This window comes from Tachyglossus aculeatus, chromosome 5, assembly GCF_015852505.1.
Source record: "Tachyglossus aculeatus isolate mTacAcu1 chromosome 5, mTacAcu1.pri, whole genome shotgun sequence".
Lineage (NCBI taxonomy): Eukaryota > Metazoa > Chordata > Mammalia > Monotremata > Tachyglossidae > Tachyglossus > Tachyglossus aculeatus.
In genome coordinates, this window is record NC_052070.1 from 9815007 (window position 1) to 9836998 (window position 21992).

Here is a 21992-nt window from a genome sequence, read left to right on the forward strand (position 1 = left end):
TTATTAAGCGCTTACTCTGTGCAAAGCACTGTTCTAAGCGCTGGGGGGGATACAAGGTAGTCAGGTTGTCCCACAGGGGGCTCACAATCTTCATCCCCATTTTACAGATGTGGGAACTGAGGCCCAGGGAAGTGAAGCGACTCGCCCAAAGTCACCCAGCTGCCAGGCGGCGGAGGCGGGATTTGAACCCATGACCTCCGGCTCCAAAGCCCGGGCTCCGTCCACCGAGCCACGCCGCTTCTCTGCTCCTTGACCTGAGCAGACTGGAGCCGTGGCTCAGCCGAGGCCCCCGCGTAGCGCGGCGCTCCGCTCTCCGCCCCGCGCGGTTTCCCGTTTCTAAATTTAATGCGGCTTCCTCTCAAGACTTCCTCTTCGACCCTCGGTTACTTGGTGTAGCCAAGTGTAAGTAAGAAGTTACTTACTCCCAAGCGCTTAGTACAGTGCTCTGCGCACAGGAAGCGCTCAATAAATACGATTGATTGATTGATTGATTGATTCTAGACTGTGAGCCCACTGTTGGGTAGGGCCCGTCTCTGGACGTTGCCAACTTGGACTTCCCAGGCGCTTAGTCCAGTGCTCGGCACACAGGAAGCGCTCAATAAATACGAATGAATGAATGAATGAATGTATATATGTTTGTATTTATTACTCTACTTATTTATTTATTTTATTTTGTTAATGTGTTTTGTTTTGTTCCCTGGCTCTCCCTTCTAGACTGTGAGCCCGCTGTTGGGTAGGGACCGTCTCTAGGTGTTGCCACCTTGGACTTCCCAAGCACTTAGTACAGTGCTCTGTACACAGTAAGCGCTCAATAAATACGATTGATTGATTGATTGATTGATTGATTCTAGACTTTGAGCCCACTGTTGGGTAGGGACCGTCCCTATATGTTGCCAACTTGTACTTCCCAAGTGCTTAGTCCAGTGCTCTGCACACAGTAAGCGCTCAATAAATACGAATGAATGAATGAATGTATATATGTTTGTACGTATTTATTACTCTACTTATTTATTTATTTTATTAATATGTTTTGTTTTGTTCCCTGGCTCTCCCTTCTAGACTGTGAGCCCGCTGTTGGGTAGGGACCGTCTCTCGATGTTGCCAACTTGGACTTCCCAAGCGCTTAGTCCAGTGCTCTGCACACAGTAAGCGCTCAATAAATACGATTGAATGAATGAATGAATGTATATATGTTTGTACGTATTTATTACTCTATTTCATTTGTACATATTTATTTTATTTTGTTAAATATATTTTGTTTTGTTCCCTGGCTCTCCCTTCTAGACTGTGAGCCCGCTGTTGGGTAGGGACCGTTTCTAGATGTTGCCAACTTGGGCTTCCCAGGCGCTTAGTACAGTGCTCGGCACACAGTAAGCGCTCAATAAGTATGATTGAATGAATGAATGTATATATGTTTGTACGTATTTGTTACTCTGTTTATTTTATATGTTGCCAACTTGGACTTCCCAAGCGCTTAGTCCAGTGCTCTGCACACAGTAAGCTCTCAATAAATACGATTGAATGAATGAATGAATGAATGAATGTATATATGTTTGTATGTATTTATTACTCTATTTTATTTGTACATATTTATTTTATTTTGTTAATGTGTTTTGTTGTCTGTCTCTCCCTTCTAGACTGTGAGCCCGCTGTTGGGTAGGGACCGTCTCTAGATGTTGCCAACCTGGACTTCCCAAGCGCTTAGTCCAGTGCTCTGCACACAGTAAGCGCTCAATAAATACGATTGAATAAATGAATGAATGAATGAATGTATATATGTTTGTACGTATTTATTACTCTATTTTATTTGGACATATTTATTTAATATGTTTTGCTTTGTTATCTGGCTCTCCCTTCTAGACTGTGAGCCCGCTGTTGGGTAGGGACCGTCTCTAGTTGTTGCCAACTTGGACTTCCCAAGCACTTAGTCCAGTGCTCTGCACACAGTAAGCGCTCAATAAATACGATTGAATGAATGAATGAATGTATATATGTTTGTACGTATTTATTATTCTATTTATTTTATTTGTACATATTTATTTTATTTTGTTAATATGTTTTGTTTTGTTCCCTGGCTGTCCCTTCTAGACTGTGAGCCTGCTGTTGGGTAGGGACCGTCTCTAGATGTTGCCAACTTGGACTTCCCGAGCGCTTAGTACAGTGCTTTGCACACAGTAAGCGCTCAATAAATACGAATGAATGAATGAATGGTGACTGTTGGGTAGGGGCCGTCTCTATGTGTTGCCAACTTGTACTTCCAAAGCGCTTAGTACAGTGCTCTGCACACAGTAAGTGCTCAATAAATACGATTGATTGATTGATTGATTGATTGAAGTGACTTGCCCAAGGTCAAACAGCAGACATGTGGCGGAGCTGGGATTTGAACCCATGACCTCTGAATCGGGTTGTCCCACGGGGGGCTCACAGTCTTCACCCCCATTTTACAGATGAGGGAACTGAGGCTCCGAGAACTGAAGTGACTTGCCCAAGGTCAAACAGCAGACATGTGGCGGAGCCGGGATTCGAACCCATGACCTCTGACTCCCAACCCCGGGCTCTTTCCACTGAGCCACGCTGCTTCTGGCGGAATGCCACCAAATCAGGTTGGACACAGTCCCTGTCTCACATGGGGCTCCCAGTCTTCATCCCCATTTTCCAGATGAGGCCACTGAGGCCCAGAGAAGTCAAGTGAATGTTGTTTGGCAGGGAAGCAGCTTGGCTCAGTGGAAAGAGCCGGGGCTTTGGAGTCAGAGGTCATGGGTTCAAATCCCGACTCCGCCACTTGTCAGCTGTGTGACTTTGGGCAAGTCACTTTACTTCTCTGGGCCTCAGTTCCCTCATCTGTAAAATGGGGATGAAGACTGTGAACCCCCCGTGGGACAACCTGATCACCTTGGAACCTCCCCAGCGCTTAGAACAGTGCTTTGCGCATAGTAAGCGCTTAATAGATGCCATTATTGAGAAGCAGCGTGGCTCAGTGGAAAAGAGCCCCGGCTTTGGAGCCAGAGGTCATGGGTTCAAACCCCGGCTCTGCCAGTTGTCAGCTGTGTGACCTTGGGCAAGTCACTTCACTTCTCTGGGCCTCAGTTCCCTCATCTGTAAAATGGGGACTAAGACTGTGAGCCCCACGTGGGACAACCTGATCACCTTGTAACCTCCCCAGTGCTTAGAACAGTGCTTTGCACATAGTAAGCGCTTAATAAAAAACAAACAAACCAAAAAAAAGTGACTTGCCCAAGGTCATTCAGCAGACAAGTGACGGAGCCGGGATTAGAACACAGGCCCTTCTGATTTCCAGGCCCGTGGTCGTATCCACTAGGATAACCATTTGTGTCGTCTCCTCCGTTTTCATCTCTCTGTTTTCATGTCTCTGATAATAATAGTGATGGCATTTGTTAAGCGCTTACTATGTGCAATGCACTGTTCTAATCGCTGGGGAGGATACAATAATAATAATAATGATGGCATTTGTTAAGCGCTTACTATGTGCAATGCACTGTTCTAATCGCTGGGGGGGATACAATAATAATAATAATAATGATGGCATTTATTAAGCGCTTACTATGTGCAAAGCACCGTTCTAAGCGCTGGGGAGTTTACAAGGTGATCAGGTTGTCCCACTTGGGGCTCCCAGTCTTCATCCCCATTTTCCAGATGAGGGAACTGAGGCCCAGAGAAGTGAAGTGACTTGCCCAGAGTCACCCCGCTGACAAGTGGTGGAGCCGGGATTTGAACCCGTGACCTCGGACTCCCGAGCCCGGGCTCTTTCCACTGAGCCACGCTGCTTCTCTAATGATCAGGGTAATGATTGTGGTATGTAAGTGCTTCTATGTGCTGAGCACTGTACTAAGCGTTGGTAGACACGAGATCGTCGGGTCCCACAGGGGATTCACGGTCCAAGTGAGAGGGAGAACGGGGATTGATTGAATCCCCATTTTCCAGATGAGGGAACTGAGGCCCAGAGGGGTGAAGCGACTTGCCCAAAGTCACACAGCAGGTCCGTGGCGGAGGCGGGATTAGAACCCAGGTCCCCTGCCTCCCAAACCCGGGCTCTTTCCACTAGGCCACACTGTGCTCTCTCTCCCTCTCCATCTCATCATTGGCATTTCCTGAGTCCTTACTGTGCGAAGAACACTGTACTAAGCGCCTGAGGGCCAACTTGTACTTCCCAAGCGCTTAGTACAGTGCTCTGCACACAGTAAGCGCTCAATAAATACGATTGAACGAATGAACGAGGAGAGTACAAAAGAGTTGGCGGACACATTTCCCGGGCAAACAGTCTAGAGGGGAAGACTATAAATAAAGAATTTAGAATATAATAATAATAATGATGGCATTTGTTAAGTGCTTACTATGTGCAGGGCACTGTTCTAAGCGCTGATATAATTTATACATAGGTGCAGAAGTGCTGTAGGGTTGAGGATGGAGCGGCGATCAAAGGCCCCAAAGTCCCAGATCCAAGTGCAGAGGCGACGCGGGAGGGAGAGGGAAAGGAGGGCTTCATCGGGGAAGGCCTCCTGGAGGAGGTGTGACCTTAATCTCCTCTGCTTGCAAAAAAATAAAACAGAAGCCTTCCTTTTTATCCAGATAGCATCATTTCAGGGGAAATATCAGCTACCATATTTGGTCAGTACCCTTTAAATCTCCTGCAAGCAGATGCCCTGCGGTTCCCTCTTTCCTGTAGCAGCTCTTTCCGTAAATGCTGCAGTTTTCTCCCCCCGCCCCAGCCGGGCACTTCCCCTCCTTCTGTTCTTTCCCCTTTCTGCCTCTCTTCCCTTTTCTCTTTTTCCCCTTTTCCCAGTCTCCTCCCTCTCTCCCTTGCGTAGAGTTTTCCACCAGTCAGAAATAGGGCCAGCAGGCTAGAGGTTTCCTCTCCCTGTCTCCCTTTCCCTGTCTTCTTCTCCCTCTCCCTGTCCCCCTCTCCCTGTCTCCCTCTCCTTGTTTCTCTCCCCCTCCTTCTCTCCCTGTTTCTCTCCCTCTCTCTGTCTCTCTCCCCCCTCCCTGTTTCTCTTTCCCCCTTCTTCTCTCCCTCTCCCCGTTTCTCTCTCCCTCTCCGTCTCCCTCTCCCTGCTTTTCTCCCCCTCCTTGTCTCCCTCTCCTTCTCTCCCTCTTCCTGTCTCCCTCTCCCTGTCTCCCTCTCCCTGTCTCCCTCTCCCCCTCCTTCTCTCCCTCTGCCTGTCTCCCTCTCCCTGTCTCCCTCTCCCCCCTCCCTCTCTCCCTCTCCCTGTCTCCCTCTCCCTGTCTCCCTCTCCCCCTCCTTCTCTCCCTCTACCTGTCTCCCTCTCCCTGTCTCCCTCTCCCTGTCTCCTTCTCCCCCTCCTTCTCTCCTTCTGCCTGTCTCCCTCTCCCTGTCTCTCTCTCCCCCCTCCCTCTCTCCCTCTCCCTGTCTCCCTCTCCCTGTCTCCCTCTCCCCCTCCTTCTCTCCCTTTCTCTCTCTCCCTGTCTCCCTCTCCCCCTCCTTCTCTCCCTCTCCCTGTCTCTCTCTCCCCATCCCTCTCCCTGTTTCTCTCCCCCTCCTTCTCCCTGTTTCTCTCTCCCTCTCCGTCTCCCTCTCCCTGATTCTCTCCCCCTCCTTCTCTCCCTGTCTCTCTCTCCCCATCCCTCTCCCTGTTTCTCTCCCCTTCCTTCTCTCCCTCTCCCTGTTTCTCTCTCCCTCTCCCTGTTTCTCTCTCCCTCTCCCTGTTTCTCTCTCCCTCTCCCTGTTTCTCTCTCCCTCTCCCTGTCTCCCTCTCCCTGATTTTCTCCCCCTCCTTGTCTCCCTCTCCTTCTCTCCCTCTCCCTGTCTCCCTCTCCCTGTTTCTCTCTCCCCCTCCTTCTCTCCCTCTCCCTGTCTCCCTCTCCCCCTCCTTCTCTCCCTCTCCGTCTCTCTCTCCCCGTCCCTCTCCCTGTTTCTCTCCCCCTCCTTCTCTCCCTCTCCCTGTTTCTCTCTCCCCCTCCCTCTCCCTGTTTCTCTCCCCCTCCTTCTCTCCCTCTCCCTGTCTCTCTCTCCCCGTCCCTCTCCCTGTTTCTCTCCCCTTCCTTCTATCCCTCTCCCTGATTCTCTCCCCCTCCTTCTCTCCCTCTCCCTGTCTCTCTCTCCCCATCTCTCTCCCTGTTTCTCTCCCCTTCCTTCTCTCCCTTTCCCTGTCTCCCTCTCCCCCTCCCTCTACGTGTTTCTCTCTCCCTCTCCCTGTCTCCCTCTCCCTGTTTCTCTCCCCCTCCTTCTCTCCCTCTCCCTGTCTCCCTCTCCCTGTTTCTCTCTCCCCCTCCTTCTCTCCCTCTCCGTCTCCCTCTCCCCCTCCTTCTCTCCTTCTCCCTGTCTCTCTCTCCCCGTCCCTCTCCCTGTTTCTCTCCCCCTCCTTCTCTCCCTGTCTCCCTCTCCCCTCCCTTTCCCTGTTTCTCTCTCCCCCTCCTTCGCTCCCTGTCTCCCTCTCCCTGTCTCCTTCACCCTACCCTCTCCCACTCGCCCTGGCCTCCTCTAGACTAAGCTCGCTGTGGGCAGGGAACCTGTCTACCAACTCTATTGTATCGTACTCTCCCAGGTGCTTAGTACAGTGCTCTGTGACCCTAAACAAGCCATTTCACTCCTCTCTGCCTATTTCTGTAGGCGTAAAATGGGGATTCAGACCTACTCCCTCCTACTTAGCTTGAGAGCCCCATGTTCATTCATTCATTCATTCAATCGTATTTATTGAGCGCTTACTGTGTGCAGAGCATTGGACTAAGCGCTTGGAAAGTACAAATAGGCAACAAAGACAGTCCCTACCCAACAACGGCCTCGCAGTCTAGAAGGGGGAGACAGACAACAAAACAAAGCAAGTAGAGTATGTGGGACAGGGCCTATGCCCAACCCCATTAACTTGGCTCTATCCCTGCAATCAATCAATCAATCAATCGTATTTATTGAGCACTTACTGTGTGCAGAGCACTGTACTAAGCGCTTGGGAAGTCCAAGTTGGCAACATCTAGAGACGGTCCCTTCCCAACAGCGGGCTCACAGGCTAGAAGGGGGAGACAGAGGACAAAACCGAACAGATTAACAAAATAAAATAAATAGAATAGATATGTACAAGTAAAATAAATCAATAAATAGAGTAATAAATCCGTACAAACATATATACATAAATACAGGTGCTGTGGGGAAGGGAAGGAGGTAAGGCGGGGGGCACTTAGTCATGATAATAATAATGGCATTTGTTAAGATCTTACTGTGTGCCAAGCACTGCTCTAAGAGCTGGGGTAGATATAAGAGAAGCAGTGTGGCTCAGTGGAAAGAGCCCGGGCTTTGGAGTCAGTGGTTGTGGGTTCAAATCCCGGCTCTGCCAATTGTCAGCTGGGTGACCTTGGGCAAGTCACTTAACTTCTCTGGGCCTCAGTTCCCTCATCTGTAAAATGGGGGTTGACTGTGAGCCCCCCGTGGGACAACCTGATCACTTTGTATCCCCCCCAGCGCTTAGAACAGTGCTTTGCACATAGTAAGCACTTAACAAATGCCATCATTATTATTATTATTATTATTATTAAGGTAATCTGGTTGTCCCACGCGGGTCTCACTGTCTTCATCCCCATTTTCCAGATGAGGGAACTGAGGCACAGAGAAGTGAAGTGGCTTGCCCAGGGTCACACAGCAGACAAGTGGTAGAGCTGGGATTAGAACCCACGTCCTCTGACTCCTAAGCCCGGGCTCTTTCCACTCCACCACACTGCTTCTCACATAATAAGCGGGTAACAAATAATCACAGTAATATTTTTTTTAGATGGTATTTATTAAGTACTTACTATGGGCTAGACACTGTACTAAGCACTGGGGTAATAATAATAATGATTGTATTTATTAAGCACTTAACACTTCTCTATTCTACTCTATTTATTACTCTATTTATTTTACTTGTACATATTTACTATTCTATTTATTTTGTTAATGATGTGCATCATCATTTATTTTTATTTTGTTAATATGTTTTGTTTGGCTCTCTGTCTCCCCCTTCTAGACTGTGAGCCCACTGTTGGGTAGGGACCGTCTCTAGATGTTGCCAACTTGGACTTCCCAAGCGCTTAGTACAATGTTCTGCACACAGTAAGCACTCAATAAATACCATTGAAGGAATGAATGAATGTCCACATATTTTGTTTTGTTGCCTGTCTCTCCCTTCTAGACTGTGAGCCCGCTGTTGGGTAGGAACCAGCTCTATATGTTGCCAACTTGGACTTCCCAAGCGCTTAGTACAGTGCTCTGCACACAGTAAGCGCTCAATAAATACCATTGAAAGAATAAATGAATGAATGTCCACATATTTTGTTTTGTTGCCTGTCTCTCCCTTCTAGACTGTGAGCCCGCTGTTGGGTAGGAACCAGCTCTATATGTTGCCAACTTGGACTTCCCAAGCGCTTAGTACAGTGCTCTGCACACAGTAAGCGCTCAATAAATACGATTGAATGAATGAATGTCCACCTATTTTGTTGCCTGTCTCTCCCTTCTAGACTGTGAGCCCACTGTTGGGTAGGAACCGGCTCTATATGTTGCCAACTTGGACTTCCCAAGCGCTTAGTACAGTGCTCTGCACACAGTAAGCGCTCAATAAATATGATTGAATGAATGAATGTCCATATATTTTGTTGCCTGTCTCTCCCTTCTAGACTGTGAGCCCGCTGTTGGGTAGGAACTGTCTCTATATGTTGCCAACTTGGACTTCCCAAGTGCTTAGTCCAGTGCTCTGCCCACAGTAAGCGCTCAATAAATACGATTGAATGAATGAATGAATCTAGCTTTACTTCTATTTATTCTGATGACTTGCCACCTATCCACATATTTTGTTTTGTTGTCTGTCTCCCCCTTCTAGACTGTGAGCCCGTTGTTGGGTAGGGACCGTCTCTAGATGTTACCAACTTGTACGTCCCAAGCACTTAGTCCAGTGCTCTGCCCACAGTAAGCGCTCAATAAATACGATCGAATGAATGAATGGGGTAGATATGAGGTAGTCGGGTTGGACACAGTCCCTGTCCCACGTGGGGCCCACGGACTTAATCCCCATTTTACAGATGAGGGAACTGAGGCCCAGAGGAGCGAAGTGACTTGCCCAAGGTCCCACAGCAGACAAGCGACAGAGCCGGGATTAGAACCCATGACCTTCCGACTCCCAGGCTCTACCCGTTAGGCCACACTGCTTCTCCAAGCTAATTAGGTCGCCTGTCTCCCCTTCTAGACTGTGAGCCCGCTGTTGGGTGGGGACTCTCTCTATGTGTTGCCGACTTGTACTTCCCAAGCGCTTAGTACAGTGCTCTGCACACAGGAAGCGCTCAATAAATACGATTGATTGATTGATTGATTGATTCTCACTGAAACCATTTTCCCCGCAGATATGAATACCACTGGGCGGACGGGACCAATATAAAGAAACCAGTCAAGTGCTCCGCTCCAAAATACATCGACTACTTGATGACCTGGGTACAGGACCAGTTGGACGACGAGACCCTCTTCCCTTCCAAGATCGGTGAGTCTCCGAGACGCGGTGAGTGACCTTGGACGAGTCACTGCACTTCCCCGGGCCACGGTTCCCTCATCTGTAAATGGGGAGTCAATCCCGCACGGGACAGGGACCGTATCCAGGCTGAAAACCTCATATTCATTCATTCAATCGTATTTATTGAGCGCTTACTATGTGCAGAGCACTGGACTAGGCGCTTGGGACGTACAAGTCGGCGACATCTTGAGACGGTCCCTACCCAACAGCGGGTTCACAGTCTAGCAGGGGGAGACAGACAACAAAACATATTAACAAAATAAATCATCATCATCAATCGTATTTATTGAGCACTTACTATGTGCAGAGCACTGTACTAAGCGCTTGGGAAGTACAAATTGGCAACACATAGAGACGGTCCCTACCCAACAGTGGGCTCACAGTCTAAAAGGGGGAGACAGAGAACAAAACCAAACATACCAACAAAATAAAATAAATAGGATAGATATGTAATAAATAGGATAGATATGTATAGAATAAATATGTACAAGTAAAATAGAGTAATAATAATAATAATGATGGTGGCATTTATTAAGCGCTTACTATGTGCAAAGCACTGTTCTAAGCGCTGGAGCGGTTACAAGGTGATCAGGTTGTCCCACGGGGGGCTCACAGTCTTAATCCCCATTTTACAGATGAGGGAACTGAGGCACAGAGAAGTGAAGTGACTTGCCCAAAGTCACACAGCTGACAAGTGGCGGAGCAGGGATTTGAACCCATGACCTCTGACTCCAAAGCCCGGGCTCTTTCCAGTGAGCCACGCTGCTTCTCAGCCATGCTGCTTCTCAGTAATAAATATGTAAAAACATTTATACATACATACAGGTATATAGAGAGTCGTATATATAACACACACATATAGATATATACATATATATATTCATTCATTCAATCGAATTTATTGAGCGCTTACTGTGTGCAGAGCACTGTACTAAGCGCTAGGGAAGTACAAGTTGGCAACATAGAGAGACGGTCCCCACCCAACAACGGGTTCACAGTCTAGAAGGGAGAGACAGACAACAAAACCAAACATATTAACAAAATAGAATAAATATGTACAAGTAAAATAGAGTAATAAATATGTACAAACATATATACATATATACAGGTATATATAGAGGACCTACTCTACTGCTTAGAGCGGTGCTTAGCACATGGCAAGCGCTTAGCCAAATTCCGTCATTAATTCGATAAATATGGGATGAGACTTCTTGTAGACTTTATATTTTTTAATGGTATGTGTTAATAATAATAATAATAATTCATTCATTCAATCGTATTTATCATCATCATCAATCGTATTTATTGAGCGCTTACTGTGTGCAGAGCACTGTACTAAGCGCTTGGGAAGTCCAAGTTGGCAACATATAGAGACGGTCCCTACCCAACAGTGGGTTCACAGTCTAGAAGGGGGAGACAGACAACAAAACCAAACATATTAACAAAATAGAATAGAATAAATATGTACAAGTAAAATAGAGTAATAAATATGTACAAACATATATACATATATACAGGTATATATAGAGGACCTACTCTACTGCTTAGAGCGGTGCTTAGCACATGGCAAGCGCTTAGCCAAATTCCGTCATTAATTAGATAAATATGGGATGAGACTTTTTGTAGACTTTATATTTTTTAATGGTATGTGTTAATAATAATAATAATTCATTCATTCAATCGTATTTATCATCATCATCATCATCAATCGTATTTATTGAGCGCTTACTGTGTGCAGAGCACTGTACTAAGCTCTTGGGAAGTCCAAGTTGGCAACATCTAGAGACAGTCCCTACCCAACAGTGGGTTCACAGTCTAAAAGGGGGAGACGGAGAATAAAACCAAACGTACTAACAAAATAAAATAAATAGAATAGGTATGTATTTAATAGAATAGATATTTATTGAGCGCTTACTGTGTGCAGAGCACTGGACTAAGCACTTGGGAAGTATAATAATGGTGTTGGTTAAGCGCTTACTAGGTACCGGGCACTATACTAAGCCCTGGAGCGGCAGCGTGGCTCAGTGGAAAGAGCCCGGGCTTGGGAGTCAGAGGTCGTGGGTTCAAATCCCGGCTCCGCCACTTGTCAGCTGGGTGACTTTGGGCACGTCACTTCGCTTCTCTGGGCCTCAGTTACCTCATCTGGAAAATACGGATTAAGACTCTGAGGCCCCCGTTGGACAACCCGATTACCTTGTATCAACCCCAGTGCTTGGCACATAGTAAGCGCTTAACAAATGCCACAATTAATAATAATGATAGCATGTATTAAGCGCTTACTATGTGCCAAGCACTGTTCTAAGCGCTGGGGAGGTTACAAGGTGATCAGGTTGTCCCATGGGGGGCTCACAGTCAATCAATCAATCAATCAATCGTATTTATTGAGCGCTTACTGCGTGCAGAGCACTGCACTAAGCGCTTGGGAAGTATAGGTTATTATTATTATTATTATTATTATTATTATAAACAAATCCGGTTGGACACAGTCCCTGTCTCCCGTGGGGCTCCCAGTCTCAATCTCCATTTTTCCAGAGGATGGAACTGAGGCACAGAGAAGCGGACACGCGGTGGAGCCCGGATTAGAACCCAGCTCCTTCTGACTCCCAGAGCAGCTAGCCTCTTTCCCTTTCCTCTTTTAGACTGTGAGCTCGCTGTTGGGTAGGGACCGTCTCTAGATGTTGCCAACTTGGACTTCCCAAGCGCTTAGTACAGTGCTCTGCACCCAGTAAGCGCTCAATAAATACGATTGATTGATTGATTTCCCTCTCAGTTGGCCCTCAGACTGAAGATAGTCATTCATTCCTTCAGTCGTATTTATTGAGCGCTCGCTGTGTGCAGAGCACTGTACAGAGGAGCAGCGTGGCTCAGTGGAAAGAGCCCGGGCTTTGGAGTCAGAGGTCATGGGTTCGAATCCCGACTCCCCCACATGTCTGCTGTGTGACCTTGGGCAAGTCACTTAACTTCTCTGAGCCTCAGTTACTTCATCTGTAAAATGGGGGTTAAGACTGTCAGCCCCACATGGGACAACTTGATCACCTTGTAACCCCCCCCCACCCCCAGCGCTTAGAACAACGCTCTGCACATAGTAAGCGCTTAACAAATACCATTATTATTATTATTATATTACTAAGCGCTTGGGAAGTACAAGTTGGCCGCATAAGTTGGCAAGATGTGTGTTAATCAATCAACGAGTCGTATTTATTGAGCGCTTACTGTGTGCAGAGCACTGTACTAAGCGCTTGGGAAGTAAAGTCTTCAAGGGCAGGGAACATGACTGCCAGCTCTGTTAAAGTAATAATAATAACGATAATTATGGTATTTGTTAAGCACTTACTATGTCCCCAAGTGCTGTTCTAAGCGCTGGGGTTAGATACAGGGTAATCAGTCCCACGTGGGGCTCACAGTCTTACTCCCCATTTTACAGATGAGGTCACTGAGACCCAGAAAAGCAATCAATCAATCAATCAATCGTATTTATTGGGCGCTTACTGTGTGCAGAGCACTGTACTAAGCTCTTGGGAAGTACAAGTTGGCAACATATAGAGACAGTCCCTACCCAACAGTGGGCTCACAGTCTAAAAGGGTCGTGACTTGCCCAAAGTCACACACCCGATGAGTGGCGGAGCCAGGATTAGAACCCATGACCTCTGACTCCCAAGCTCTTTCCACTGAGCCACGCTGCTAGTAATAATAATAATTGTGGTATTTGTTAAGCGCTTACTCTGTGCCAAGCACTGTACTAAGCACCGGGGTGGATACGAGATAATCAGGTTGGACACAGTCCCTGTCCCACATAGGGTGCACAGTCTCCATCCCCATTTTCCAGATGAGGGAACTGAGGCCCAGGGATGTGAAGCGACTTGCCCAAGATCAACCAGCAGACAAGGGGCAGGGCAGGTATTAGAACCCAGGTCCTTAATAATAACAATAGTGGCATTTATTAAGCGCTTACTACGTGCAAAGCACTGTAAGCAGCGTGGCTTAGTGGAAAGAGGACGGGCTTTGGAGTCAGAGGTCATGGGTTCAAATCCTAGCTCCGCCGCTTGTCAGTTGTGTGACTCTGGGCAAGTCACTTAACTTCTCTGGGCCTCAGTGACCTCATCTGGAAAATGGGGATGAAGACTGTGAGCCCCCCGTGGGACAACCTGATCACCTTGTAACCTCCCCAGCGCTTAGGACGGTGCTTTGCGCATAGTAAGCGCTTAATAAATGCCATTATTATTATTAATCAATCAATCAATGGTATTTATTGAGCGCTTACTGTGTGCAGAGCACTGTACTAAGCGCTTGGGAAGTACAAGTTGGCAACATATAGAGACGGTCCCTACCCAACAGTGGACTCACAGTCTAAAAGGGGGAGACTTCACTTCTCTGGTCCTCAGTTACCACATCTGTGGAATGGGGATTAAGACTGAGAGCCCACCGTGGGACAACCTGATCACCTTGTAACCTCCCCGGAGCTTAGAACAGTGCTTTGCACATAGTAAGCGCTTAGTAAATGCCATCATCATCATCTCGCGGTCAAGTTCCAGAGATTTAGCAGATTATTCTCAGAAACAACTTTTTCCAGCGTCGATCTTAAAGGAAATACTATCCGAAAATCCCTTAAATATGCCCCAAAAGGGTTCTGGGAAGATGACTGAGAAAAATTAGCCTCAGGGTGGTAGCAATATTCATTGATTCGGTCATATTTGTTGAGCACTTGCTGTGTGCAGAGCACTGTACTAAGCGTTTGGGAAGTACACGGTGGCAACAAATAGCAATAGTATTTAGGAAGTCTCCCCCTTTTAGACTGTGAGCCCACTGTTGGGTAGGGACTGTCTCTATGTGTTGCCAATTTGTACTTCCCAAGTGCTTAGTACAGTGTTCTGCACATAGTAAGCGCTCAATAAATACGATTGATTGATTGATTGATTGAAGTGTTTACAGTGTGCAGAATACCGTGCTAACATGTGGGAAAGATGTGGGAAAGAGTGCTCAAGGGGAAATAAGACACGGACCCTGCCCCTTGAGGGGCTTGCAGTCTCAGTGCGTGTTGGGATTAGGGTTAAAATAATAATATAATAATAATGTTGGCATTTATTAAGCGCTTATTACGTGCAAAGCACAGTTCTAAGCGCTGGGGAGGTTACCAGGTGATCAGGTTGTCCCACAGTCTTAATCCCCATTTTCCAGAGGAGGTCACTGAGGCCCAGAGAAGTGAAGTGGCTTGCCCAGAGTCACCCAGCTGACAAGTGGCGGAGCCGGGATTTGAACCCACGACCCCTGACTCCAAACCCTGGGCTCTTTCCACTGAACCACGCTGCTTCCCCATGAGCATATCAATCAATCAATCAATCGTATTTATTGAGCACTTACTATGTGCAGAACACTGTACTAAGCGCTTGGGAAGTACAAATTGGCAACACATAGAGACAGTCCCTACCCAACAGTGGGCTCACAGTCTAAAAGGGGGAGACAGAGAACAGAATCAAACATACCAACAAAATAAAATAAATAGGATAGAAATGTACAAGTAAAATAAATAAATAAATAAATAAATAGAGTAATAAATATGTACAACCATATATACATATATACAGGTGCTGTGGGGAAGGGAAGGAGGTAAGGTGGGGGGGATGGAGACGGGGACGAGGGGGAGAGGAAGGAAGGGGCTCAGTGTGGGAAGGCCTCCTGGAGGAGGTGAGCTCTCAGCAGGGCCTTGAAGGGAGGAAGAGAGCCAGCTTGGCGGATGGGCAGAGGGATTGGGGGCATTCCAGGCCCGGGGGAGGACGTGGGCCGGGGGTCGATGGCGGGACAGGCGAGAGCGAGGTACAGTGAGGAGATTAGCGGTGGAGGAGCGGAGGGTGCGGGCTGGGCTGGAGAAGGACAGAAGGGAGGGGAGGGAGGAGGGGGCCAGGGGATGGATGGATGGATGGATGGATGGACAGCCTGGAAGCCCAGGGGGAGGAGTTTCTGCCTGATGCGCAGATTGATTGGTAGCCACTGGAGATTTTTGAGGAGGGGAGTGATATGCCCAGAGCGTTTCTGGACAAAGATAATCCGGGCAGCAGCATGAAGTATGGATTGAAGTGGAGAGAGACACGAGGATGGGAGATCAGAGAGAAGGCTAGTGCAGTAGTCCAGACGGGATAGGATGAGAGCTTGAATGAGCAGGGGAGCGGTTTGGATGGAGAGGAAAGGGCGGAGCTTGGCAATGTTGCGGAGCTGAGACCGGCAGGTTTTGGTGACGGCTTGGATGTATACCGAGCATATACATCCTCGGTAATAATGACGGTATTTGTGAAGAGCTGACCGTGTCCAGGGCTGTCCTGAGGTTCATTCGTTCGTTCAGCCGTATTTACTGTGTGCAGAGCACTGTACTAAGCGCTTGGGAAGTACAAGTTGGGAACATCTAGAGACGGTCCCTACCCAACAGCGGGCTCGCAGTCTAGAAAGTGGCCCCTGGTTGATCAGTGCGAGCAGATCGGTCAGTCCCTGACCCACTTGGGAGTCCCAACTTAAGGGAAGGGGGAGAATATCGTGACCCCATTTTTCTAGGTGAGAAAACGGAGGCCCAGAGAAGTTCAGCAGGTTGTCCTGAGGTCACACAGTAAGCAAGCGGCAGAGCCGGGACGAGAGCCGGGGCGGTATCCTCCGATTGGGAAGCATTCCCGCAAATATATATATATTTTTTATATATGTATATTTGTTTGCACATATTTATTACTCTATTTATCATGTACATATCTATTCTATTTATTTTATTTTGTTAGTGTGTTTGGTTTTGTTCTCTGTCTGCCCCTTCTAGACTGTGAGCCCACTGTTGGGTAGGGACTGTGTCTATGTGTGGCCGACTTGTACTTCCCAAGCACTTAGTCCAGTGCTCTGCACACAGTAAGCGCTCAATAAATACGATTGATTGATTGATTGAAGCGACTTGCCCAGGATCGACCAGCAGACAAGAGGCAGGGCAGGGATTAGAACCCAGGTCCTTAATAATAGCAATAATGGCATTTATTAAAAGCTTACTACGTGCACAGCACTGTAAGCAGCGTGGCTCAGTGGAAAGAGGACGGGCTTTGGAGTCAGAGGTCATGGGTTCAAATCCCGGCTCCACCGCTTGTCAGTTGTGTGACTCTGGGCAAGTCACTTCACTTCTCTGGGCCTCAGTGACCTCATCTGGAAAATGGGGATTAAGACTGTGAGCCCCCCGTGGGACAACCTGATCACCTTGTAACCTCCCCAGTGCTTAGATCGGTGCTTTGCACATAGTAAGCGCTTAATAAATGCCATTATTATTATTAATCAATCAATCAATGGTATTTATTGAGCACTTACTGTGTGCAGAGCACTGTACTAAGCGCTTGGGAAGTACACGTTGGCAACATATAGAGACAGTCCCTACCCAACAGTGGGCTCACAGTCTAAAAGGGCTGTGTATTATTATTAGTATTGATTATTATTATATTATAATATAATTATAATATTATTATTTATTATTATTATTATTCCAAGGTGATCAGGTTGTCCCACGGGGGGCTCCCAGTCTTCATCCCCATTTTCCAGATGAGGGAACTGAGGCCCAGAGAAGTGAAGCGGCTCGCCCAGAGTCACCCAGCTGACAAGCGGTGGAGCCGGGATTTGAACCCATGACCTCTGATTATAATATAATTATAATATTATTAATTATTATTCCAAGGTGATCAGGTTGTCCCACGGGGGGCTCCCAGTCTTCATCCCCATTTGACAGATGAGGGAACTGGGGCCCAGAGAAGTGAAGCGACTCGCCCAGAGTCACCCAGCTGACGAGCGGCGGAGCCGGGATTTGAACCCACGACCTCTGACGCCCGGGCTCCAGCCACTAGGCCACGCTGCCTAGCAGCGCTCCGCACGTAGTAAGCGCTGGAGAAACACGATGGAGGGATTGATTGACTGAGGTGTGTGTTTGGTCCGAAGGGGTCCCGTTCCCTAAGAACTTCATGTCCGTGGCCAAGACGATCCTGAAGCGGCTGTTCCGGGTTTATGCCCACATCTATCACCAGCACTTCGACTCCGTGATCCAGCTGCAAGAAGAGGCCCACCTCAACACCTCTTTCAAGCACTTTATCTTCTTCGTTCAGGTCAGTCACGGGCCCGCCCCTCAACCCTCTTGGCTTCCGGGCCGTCCATCCATCCATCCATCCATCCCCTCGCCCCGTCCTCCCTCACGTCCCTTCCCGCATCCTCCCCCCGGCCCGGAATATCCTCCCTCCTCACATCCTCTAAGCTCGCTCTCTTCCTCCCTTCAAAGCCCTACTGAGAGCTCACCTCCTCCTGGAGGCCTTCCCACACTGAGCCCCCTTTTTCCTCTCCCCCTCCCCACAGCACCTGTAGATATGTTTGTACAGATTTATCACTCCATTTTACTTGTATATATTTACTATTCTATTTATTTTGTTAATGATGATGTTAATAACGGGAGGCCGTCCCACACTGAGCCCCCTTTTTCCTCTCCCCCTCCCCACAGCACCTATATATATGTTTGTACAGATTTATCACTCCATTTTACTTATATATATTTACTATTCTATTTATTTTGTTAATGATGTTAAAAAGGGAGCCCTTCCCACACTGAGCCCCCTTTTTCCTCTCCCCCTCCCCACAGCACCTGTATATACATTTGTACAGATTTATCACTCCATTGTACTTGTATATATTTACTATTCTATTTATTTTGTTAATGATGACGTTAAGAACGGGAGGCCTTCCCACACTGAGCCCCCTTTTTCCTCTCCCCCTCCCCACAGCACCTATATATATGTTTGTACAGATTTATCACTCCATTTTACTTGTATATATTTGCTATTCTATTTATTTTGTTAATGATGTTAAGAACGGGAGGCCTTCCCACACTGAGCCCCCTTTTTCCTCTCCCCCTCCCCACAGCACCTGTATATACGTTTGTACAGATTTATCACTCCATTTTACTTGTATATATTTACTATTCTATTTTGCTAATGATGTTAAGAACAGGAGCCCTTCCCACACTGAGCCCCCTTTTTCCTCTCCCCCTCCCCACAGCACCTGTATATACGTTTGTACAGATTTATCACTCCATTTTACTTGTATATATTTACTATTCTATTTATTTTGTTAATGATAACGGGAGGCCATCCCACACTGAGCCCCCTTTTTCCTCTCCCCCTCCCCACAGCACCTGTAGATACATTTGTACAGATTTATCACTCCATTTTACTTGTATATATTTACTATTCTATCTATTGTGTTAATGATGATGTTAAGATCGGGAGGCCTTCCCACACTGAGCCCCCTTTTTCCTCTCCCCCTCCCCACAGCAGCTGTAGATATGTTTGTACAGATTTATCACTCCATTTTACTTGTATATATTTACTATTCTGTTTATTTTGTTAATGATAATAACGGGAGGCCATCCCACACTGTGCCCCTTTTTTCCTCTCCCCCTCCCCACAGCACCTGTATATGTTTGTACAGATTTATCACTCCATTTTACTTGTATATATTTACTATTCTATCTATTGTGTTAATGATGATGTTAAGAACTGGAGGCCTTCCCACACTGAGCCCCCTCTTTCCTCTCCCCCTCCCCACAGCACCTGTATACGTTTGTACAGATTTATCACTCCATTTTACTTGTATATATTTACTATTCTATTTATTTTGTTAATGATGTTAATAACGGGAGGCCTTCCCACACTGAGCCCCCTTTCCCCTATCCCCCCACACCCTACCTCCTTCCCCTCCCCACAGCACCTGTTTGTACAGATTTATCACTCTATTTTACTTGTCTATATTTACTATTCTATTTATTTTGCTAATGATGTACATTGTTGGGTAGGGACCGTCTCTATGCGTTGCCAGCTTGGACTTCCCAAGCGCTTAGTCCAGTGCTCCGCATACAGTAAACGCTCAATAAATACGATTGATTGATTGATTGATTGATTTAGCCGTTATTCTATTTGTTCTGACGACTCGACACCCGTCCACGTGTTTTGTTTCGTTGTGAGCCCGCTGTTGGGTAGGGACCGTCTCTAGATGTGGCCGACTTGGACTTCCCAAGCGCTTAGTCCAGTGCTCTGCACACAGTAAGCGCTCCATTCATTCATTCATTCATTCAATCGTATTTATTGAGCGCAATAAATACGATTGAATGAATGACTGAACCCTCCCCGGCCCTCCTCCCCCACCTCCTAGTTCTGGACTAGTTCTAGACTGTGAGCCCACTGTTGGGTAGGGACCGTCTCTATGTGTTGCCAACTTGTGCTTCCCAAGCGCTTAGTACAGTGCTCTGCACACAGTAAGCGCTCAATAAATACGATTGATTGATTGGAAGTTGGCTTCCCCAGGGATCCCTGTTGGCTCGATCCCAACCTCCGGACGAGATTCGTTCATTGTCAGTCAGTCAGTCGTATTTATTGAGCTCTTACTGTGTGCAGAGCACTGGACTAAGCGCTGGGGAAGTATAAATCAAATGACTTCTGCATTGGCCGGGAATATCGAGCCGGCTCCTCTCTCGGCGACCTCCGTCGATCTTCCACGACGTGACGCCCTGTGGGTCGTATTTATTGAGCGCGTACTGGGTGCAGAGCACTGTACTAAGCGCTTGGAAAGTACAAATCGGCAACAGAGACGGTCCCTGCCCAACAGTGGGCTTCCAGTCTAGAAGGGGGTGAGACAGACAGCAAAACAAAACAAGTAGACGGGTGTCAGTACCATCGAAACGGATGAATAGAATTATAGATCTATACACATCATTAATAAAAGAAATGAGTAATAAATATGTACAAATATAGACAAGTGCCCTGGGGAGGGGAGGAGGAGCAGAGGAAAAGGGGGCTCAGTCTGGGAAGGCCTCCTGGAGGAGGTGAGCTCTCAGTAGGGCTTTGAAGGGAGGAAGAGGGCTAGCTTGGAGGACACGTGGCCGTATCGTAGGGAAGCAGCATGGCTCAGTGGAAAGAGCCCGGGCTTGGGAGTCAGAGGTCATGGGTTCGAATCCCCACTCCTCCGCTTGTGTCAGCTGTGTGACTTCGGGCAAGTCACTTGACTTCTCCGTGCCTCAGTTTCCTCATCTGTCAAATGGAGATGAAGACTGTGAGCCCCACGTGGGACAACCTTGATTACCTTGTACCCTCCCCTCAGCGCTTAGAACAGTGCTTGGCACATGGTAAGCGCTTAACAAATACCAACATTATTATTATTATTATTATCGCGATTCCGACCTCCAGACGAGACCGATACCGAGCCGGCTCCTCTCTCAACCCCCATCACCTTCGATCTGACGTGACGCTTGGTCGGTCGTATTTATTGAGCGCTTACTATGTGCAGAGCACCGGACTAAGCGCTTGGGAGAGGACAGTAGAACAGACACATTCCCTAGCACACAACGAGCTTACCGTCTAGAGCGGGAAACTTACATTTCTGTAAGTCAATAAATGACAGATTTATTCATTCATTCAATCGTATTTATTGAGCGCTTACCGTGCACAGAGCACTGGACTAAGCGCTTGGGAAGTCCAAGTCGGCAACAGATAGAGACGGTCCCTCCCCAACAACGGGCTCCCAGTCTACAAGGGGGAGACAGACAACAAAACATGTAGACAGGGTTCAAAATCGTCAGAACAATCAATCGATCAATCAATCGTATTTATTGAGCGCTTACTGTGTGCAGAGCACTGGACTAAGCGCTTGGGAAGTACAAGTCGGCAACATATAGAGACAGTCCCTACCCAACAGTGGGCTCACAGTTTAAAAGGGGGAGACAGAGAACAAAACCAAACATACTAACAAAATAAAATAAATAGAATAGATAGGTACAAGTAAAATTAATAAATAAGTAGAGTAATAAATATGTACAAGCATATATACATATATACAGGTGCTGTGGGGAAGGGAAGGAGGTAAGATGGGGGGATGGAGAGGGGGACGACGGGGAGAGGAAGGAAGAATTAAAGCTATGGGCACATCATTAACAAAATAAATAGAATAGTAAATATGTGCTGCAGGGTTGGGAGCGGGGGACTGAATAATAATAATAATAATAATAATAATAATGCATTTATTAAGTGTTTACTATGTGCAAAGCACTGTTCTAAGCCTTTGGGGGGGATACAAGGCGATCAGGTTGTCCCACATGGGGCTCACAGTTTCAATCCCCACTTTACAGATGAGGGAACTGAGGTACGGAGAAGTTAAGTGACTTAATAATAATAATGATGATGGCATTTATTAAGCGCCCGCTATGTGCAAAGCACTGTTCTAATAAGGAACCGCATCCCTCAAGGTGAGCCGGGGCAGGAAGAGGGTGAGCCCAACAACTGGTGACCTTGGGCACGTCACTTCACTTCTCTGGGCCTCAGATCATTCATTCATTCAGTCAGTCAATCGTATTTATTGAGTAGGGAACCTATTTTACTTAGTATCCCGCCTTCAGGACGTGCTGCACCTACTTCGGCTGCCGAAATCGGAAGGCTCGCTTTGATCCGAGCTAGAGCC

At 47.3% G+C, this 21992-nt stretch overlaps 1 protein-coding gene across 1 annotated transcript in view; it reads left to right on the forward strand.

Moving 5' to 3' along the window:
* The window catches only part of MOB1A (MOB kinase activator 1A), a 51616-nt gene that overhangs the window by 25576 nt on the left and 4048 nt on the right, over positions 1-21992 (forward strand). The window contains exons 4-5 of the mRNA XM_038747253.1: positions 9337-9470; positions 17439-17602. Of these exons, the coding sequence (XP_038603181.1) occupies positions 9337-9470; positions 17439-17602 (298 nt within the window). The remainder of the gene's footprint in view (positions 1-9336; positions 9471-17438; positions 17603-21992) is intronic.